Here is a 7,151-nt window from a genome sequence, read left to right as displayed (position 1 = left end):
TAATTTAAAAAAAAGAAGAATGCCGAGGACATAAGGTAGTATTGATTAGCATTATAATATAGTAATACTATCTTCAAATGCTAATCAATTTAAACTTATTATTGTGATGTTGCTATCAAAAGTCAGCATATACAAATTCTAATGCATACATATTACCATTTTATTATTATCAGGTTATTGTTTTGTTACCAGGATATTATTATACTATTACTAATTATATTCTAGTTATACCCAGTTGTACAAATTTTAGTATTTTCATATTACTCAGCTATAATGGGTGGTGAGAAAAAGAGTTACCTAGGCACTACTTTGGAAATTAAGTGGTAATAACTTGCTATTTCTACATTATTACCTTCTTGTTTCCGCCTCATTACCCCTCTATATTTATTACTGATGGTAACACAAAAAGTGTTACCATTCATTCTTAAATGCACACAATAAATAAATACTACAACTAAATCAATTTTTAAACTTGTAATACAAAAAATCATTATTAACTTACTGGGACTCCTGTTGTACTAATATGGGGGCTGCACGAGACCTAATACTGCTGTTTACTTTGCATTTGATGATCTAGATCGATTTAAATATAGAGTTGTGAAAAAACAAAGTCTACAGACTACGGCAGCGTAACCTGTCCTTTAAAAGCTCGTGGCTGCCCTCCCCTGGAGAAATGCAAAAGGGAACCCTTCTCACACCACGGCCAGTAGATGATGCTGTTGTCCCATATAAAGGTTGTGCTGAACCAGTGACTTTGGTATGATCCTATCAATATGGGAGTAAAAACACTTTTGAGTCAGTATCTGACTCATACTTGTATTTTCACTTTGCAAATGCAATCTAGTTGCACCATGTAGACAAATTCAGTGAATGCAACAGAATCAGTGGGGCTGATCATTTCCTCCATGTTGTAGAAAAAGATGAGATAGCACCCATTTTTTTTGTGGGTTTTTTTTTCAGTTAAGAAAAAAATTCCTATAATAGATCACCTCTATTTCTTATCAGAAGCGTTATCATTTCCTGTGCTCTGTTGATGAAATGAGATTACTTGGAGATATTCTCAGCAACTTAACTCACAAGGAACACACATCCTAGACAGTTATTGGGCCACAGGGAGGCATTAACCATGTGTAGATGAGCCAATACATCAGTGATCTGGGCTTATCTTTTCCCCGGAGTCTACCACCTACCATAAGAAAGCAGTGAGCCAAGAGGAATGGATAACAAAAAAACAACAACATATAGGTATCATTACTAGTTTTCTTATGGAGGCTGTAGTGTTTTGAAATATTAAGAAAGATGAATTATTAATGATAACTGAGTAGTAGAAGGTTTTATTATTGCAACTTCACAGTTTTACATGTTCCAGATTGCGAGCACAATAACTGAATAATACTTGAACATAAACATAGATTAGCCAATTATCCTATAAAGAAAGAGAAGATATGATATACAGCCAAGCAAACACTTACAAGAATATAGATCTATAAAACAAAAAACAAGAAAAATATTTAATAAATATGACATTTTTACGAAATGGAAAATGATCAAAATAAACAGCAAAAAGTGGAGTTTGATTTTTATCTAACAAAAAAACAAACAAAAGACATTGTGTTTCAAATAAAATGAGCTGTGTTTATTTTTCTCCAACTTAATGCACTGAAAATAGAGAGCACTGTAACACAGCTCTGGCTCTGATAATAATGCTTGTCAGAGCTGTCTTACTTTGCTTGGGATCTGTAATGTGATTAATGATTACAAGGAAAGCCTCTACTTTTAATTACATATAAAGTATGAGGACCAAATGTGACACTAATCCAAAAATAACAAGGCTGGAATTTCTTCTTCACGTCTCCAATTCACTGTGATGACCTCACATAATTGGTTGACCCTACCCACATTTCCTTAACTTCATGTACTGTGGGCTGTACAATGTATGCCACATGCCAACACTGTTGCTAAATCATTTATAGAGGATAAAGATGCTGAGGCATAGCATCACGCAAGCTTTATGACAATAAAAGCAGTGCAGTTTGGGTGTGTCACAGACAGAATTTTTTTTTCCTGTTTTAAAGACACAGTCTTTAGAGGGGGAGGGGGTTGTGTGTGTGTGTGTGTGTGTGTGTGTGTGGGAGGGGGGGGCAGTCTTAAGTTGGATAACCCCAAAGTTTGATTGTGATTGTGCTCTACAAATTAGTCTCCATTTCCAGTGCACGTGACAGTCATACTTCTCCTGTTAACATAACATCAGCTTTCTCCACGTTGATGTTATGGATGGAGCCGGGCTTGACGGCAATGTCCCCTGCCTCCACTTCCCTGTATTTCCCTGATGGGTCCTTCTTGAAGACTTGTTTCATCCTCTTCTTTATCTCAGGGTCGGGGCAGTACAGGTACTCATACAAACCAGCAGCCAAGATACCTCCGAGAATAGGTCCCACCCAGTAGACCTAACACAAGCAGCAAGGCAAACACCTTAATTAGTCAATTGGTTAATCGGTGCCTTGTTAGAGGTAGGTACGTTTTGTGTCTACAGGCTGAAGTGACTTCTGAATATGACGGCAGACACAGTGAGAACGAGTTACACTTGGTGTCATTCACATCATGGAGAAAGGGAACACCCAATTTTTATGTCGCTAGTTTCACTCAACTCATTCAATTAGGATTAGCTCTTCATTGATCTCAGTTCAGCATTTCTAAAACTCACAACTAACTAGTCACCCTCAGTTGAGGCATTTTTTTTTCATTGAACCAACTTAAAGAGACAGTTCGCACCTAAAAAGGATATTTATATGTATATTTAACATGTATAACATGTAAATTCCACACAGAAAGACTGACCTTTCTCTGCTATAACAGGGAAGAAATGCTGAATTAAATTTCGCCTGCACAAACTCCTTAAAGTAAGAATAACGTCATACAGAAGGACCTCTCACCCAGTGGTTCTCGAAGTTAAGTGTGACCATTGCAGGACCAAAAGAACGGGCAGGGTTCATGCTGGCTCCTGTATATGGGATCTGCAATATGGATAATAATACTGATTTTAGTCTAAAAGGACTGTACATCATAAATTTGCATATTATATTTATATATATATATATTTGTATGATGCATTTATTAAGCAGCCCAAATGAGAAATCAGTTGTGCGGTGTGAGAGATGATATCTGTTTCCCTGTGCATTCATTTTCTCTGCAGGTTTCAGGAAGCCCCCAGAGATTGGTTGCCATGCGATGGCAACCTCCAATAAAGATGCGCGTGTGGGTGTGAACACTGACAAGTGTGAGTATCACACATTCACGAATAGATGCTTGATCCACCTGCTCTTTTTCCACTGAAAAAGCTTGCACTTGGAAAAGAACTTGCTCTGAAATTCTGGGAATGTAATGTGAGCTTCAGGTTAATCTTTAAATCTGTTTCACTGCTAGTTGTAGGAGTACTAGATGAGTCAGCTGATATGTAGATGTGGTTGCAGAAAATTTCTAAGGCTTTGATGTAGTTACATTTTTTATGTATAAGTGATCTGAATATACCATTCCTGTGAATGTGACATTGTTTCTATCTATATGTATTTATTTAACTTGCCGAAAGCTACTTACTGCAAATAAGTGCCCTATCACTACAGCAATGCCAATAGCCAGGCTTGCAGAACCACCTAAGTCTGTGCGTTTGGGATCACAGGTGGCGAAGACGGTAAAAACCAGTTCAAATGTGATCAGGAGCTCCACAAGAAAGCCGTGTCCCACTGATATGGTGGAATTCACCTAGGATTCAGAATCAGAATACCTTATTAGGAAACGATGCGGTTAGGAAACAAATGATGAAAAGAAACAATAGGAACAATACTAAAAACCTATTTTACATTTATCATAACCATAAATAACAACCAAGTTCTTACTGTGGTCACACCAAAGGACCCTCTGACAGCAGTAGGTGTGACTAAGTAGAGAATCCCAGCTCCTGTAATAGCTCCCAGGCACTGAGCTGCCACATAGAACACAGCCTTTGCCAGGCTCAGTTTTCTAGTTACAACCATAGCTGCAGTGACTGCAGGGTTAATGTGTCCACCACTGATGTGGCCAAAGCATTGCACCATAGTGGCAATCGTAAGGCCAAAGCACATGGAGATAAGGACTAGGTCAGCTGGCGGAGGCTTCTCCTCCCCTGCAGCCCAGTTGATGGTGGAGCCCAGGCCAAGAAGGACAAAGATGAGTGTGGCTAGGTATTCTCCAGACACAGCCCTCCAGAAGTCCTTGGTCCAGATCCCTTTAAATGCCACCATTATGTTCTGACAGTTACACCAGGACAGCAACCTCCTGGCAAAAAGAATAATGAGAAAAATGATTAGCCTACTTGTGGATTCCTAGTGTGTGCATGTGGCTGGAATTGTACTGAACCCTATCAGAGCAGCTGCCTTTGGGCCAAACATTTATAACTCCACTAGGGATTTAAGCAAGTGACTTTTCCATGACAAAATGCAATTGAGAGCATTCTTTAAACATTGTGCATAAGGGCAAATTATCATTCTTAGAGTCAAAGCATACAACTTTTAATTGCTGCTACTCAGTGGACTTTAACCAGGATGAGGAAAGACTGTACATCGTTTGAGTATTAATGCTAAAAGGAATCTGTTTTGTACAAATTCAAATATCTGCAAAACAAAAATGTACGTTCAAAAAACAATATAAGACCTGCAAACCTGCAGGACAACAAACAATAACTTTGAAAAAAAAATACAAACAAAAATCTAAAACTTACCGAAAGCAATAATGTATTCTCTCTGTCCTTGTCCCCATAACGTGAAATATATTTCATTCATGCGTCCTGATGATCTTTTCAACCAGCAGAGACACTTGACTCTTCATTTTATCTACTGTACAAGTTGTAATTGCTGTGACCTGCAGTACTTACAGAGGAGCAGCAGGTCGTGCATGCGCAGGGTTGTTGGAGAAAGCAGGTCTGTCAGATGAGCATGATCCACTCATTGTGCCCTGGGATTGCATCCAGCAGCTTTATTAGGTTACTACCCGAGCATCCCCTCACAGGAATTAAACATCCTGCTCAGGAGGAGGAGTCAAGAGATTTGCCTGCTGAGCAAACAATATTTCTCACATTTACTCATTCAGTGTCAAATCGCATTCATATTGGAGCTTTGAAAACTTGCAGGAGTAAGAAGAATATTTACAAATGGTTATTTTTTAAGGTCCAAAGTCAAATAAAAAATAATAAAATAAATCACTCACTCAACTTCATCTGTTAATGACCCAAAAGTGTTAGATGGTAAATGGCCTGTATTTGTATAGCGCTTTTTCTAGTCCCTAAGAACCCCAAAGCGCTTTACACAAACTGTCATCCACCCATTCACACACTGGTGATGGCAAGCTACATTGTAGCCACAGCCACCCTGGGGCGCACTGACAGAGGCGAGGCTGCCGGACACTGGCGCCACCGGGCCCTCTGACCACCATCAGTAGGCAACGGGTGAAGTGTCTTGCCCAAGGACACAACGGCCGAGACTGTCCAAGCCGGGGCTCGAACCAGCAACCTTCCGATTACAAGGCAAACTCAACACACTAGGTGGAGCATGCTCATGGGAACAGAAAAGGTTCCCGTCAAAAGTCACAACATCTACATTCTTGCACTTTACAGATGAAGTCAATAGGATAGGGAGTCTGTGCGCGTGTAATTGCGTGTGTGTAATTGGAGTGACATATTTGTCACAAATGCAAAGAAACAATATTATTTGACACTTCTGAGGTCTTTAACGTTCATTTGACAGCTGGGTCAAACTGACCCAAACAGTATCTATGCCATATAAACATGCAGGAGGGTTTGCAGATTTTCACCTTTTATGGTGATTACACTTATTAATCCAAGCAAAGAAGTTTTACATTATTAAAACTATTTAACTATTCAGTTTAAATATGCCCCGGGTCAAATTTACCCAGGAACATCACTACTGTTACTGAGAGACGAACACAACAGGAGGGTTAAATGTGTTCAGTAACAACCAGACAAGTTTTTTCTGCCTTCTACATCTCTTCTTCACTCCTCCTCACTGTTATCTATCTCACTGTCCTCACTGTCAGAAATGATTTCCCTAACATGCATTTGATAATATGTCATAACATTCAAACCAACCTCAAACAAGTGTTAGAAAAACATCCATTACTGCAGAGTGTTGCTCTGAGTCGAGGAAAAGTGAATTTCTAAATATGCTATTACTTTGCTATCACTATTATTATTATTACTCTTGTTTTGGATTCTCTTCACTGGTTGTCAATAAATTTTAGGTTTCAATTTTTAAATTTCAGTTTGAACTTTTAGGGCTCTACATGGTAAAGCTCCCCAATGTATCTCTGACCTGTTGAAACCTCATGCTTCTTCCCCAGCACTTAGGTCTTCAGGTCAGAGGTTGCCCTTGGCCCCATGTACTCAGTTCCAAACACATGAGGATCAGGCTTTTCAGGCAGTGGCACCAAGGTTGTGGAATTCTCTTCCACTGTCTTTACGCTGTGCAGACTCCACTGACTCTTTCAAAAAGCAGCTGAAGACGTTTCTATACAGACAAGCTTTTAATTAATTTGTTGTTTTATATTATTAATTTATTTTTATTTCTGGTATGGCACTATAAAGAAACGTTCCAAAGCAAATAATCTTACCTTCTTCTTACATTTTATGACCATGTGTGAGAAAAGGCAGTTGAGCCATTGGTGCTTTGGTTGCAATGATTTAAGGAAAAAAAGGACAAACAGCTTGAAAATCTTCAAGTTGCCTGAGCTGAACTATTGCAGGGGAGCGTTAAACACAGACATGCTGAGTAGGTTACTGTAGCAGAAATTCTGACTGTAGTTCCGTATGTCATTCAAATGTTAGCCTTCATATCAGACAGCATACCTAACAGTGGTTAAATATGAAGCTGTAATCGCTAAACACAAAAGCAGTACTTTACTGATGTAGTGTATTGACACAACTAAATCAAACATGTTGATTAACTTTCTCTGACAGACATTCTTACAGTAGTTCTGGATGTCATTCAAATGACAGGCTTATCAAGCAGAGAGCATACAAAACAGGGGAAACTATTAAGCTGTATTCGTTGAACATAAAAGCAGCACTTTCCTCCTGTAGTTTATTGACACACTTGCATCAAACA

General features: G+C 38.9%; 1 protein-coding gene across 2 annotated transcripts; it reads right to left on the bottom strand.

Moving 5' to 3' along the window:
• Positions 1-514: 514 nt before the first annotated feature.
• LOC146497719 (aquaporin-4-like) lies at positions 515-6,593 on the bottom strand. 2 transcript variants are annotated; one of them, XM_085141417.1, is made up of 5 exons: positions 4,907-6,593; positions 3,894-4,311; positions 3,595-3,759; positions 2,934-3,014; positions 515-2,447 (listed from the first exon to the last, which is right to left on the bottom strand). In XM_085141417.1, the coding sequence occupies exons 1-5, from the start codon at positions 4,996-4,998 to the stop codon at positions 2,223-2,225; spliced, it is 981 nt and encodes a 326-aa protein (XP_084997543.1). In that variant the 5' UTR covers positions 4,999-6,593; the 3' UTR covers positions 515-2,222. The 2 variants fall into 2 exon arrangements, with proteins under 2 accessions (XP_084997543.1, XP_084997544.1); XM_085141418.1 differs by having other exon boundaries at positions 517-2,447; positions 4,754-5,002.
• Positions 6,594-7,151: the final 558 nt, after the last annotated feature.

Source organism: Neolamprologus multifasciatus, chromosome 18 (assembly GCF_963576455.1).
Source record: "Neolamprologus multifasciatus chromosome 18, fNeoMul1.2, whole genome shotgun sequence".
In the NCBI taxonomy this organism is placed as follows: Eukaryota; Metazoa; Chordata; class Actinopteri; order Cichliformes; family Cichlidae; genus Neolamprologus; species Neolamprologus multifasciatus.
Note: the sequence above shows the minus strand (reverse complement) of the source record. Positions and strands in the feature narration are given on the sequence as shown.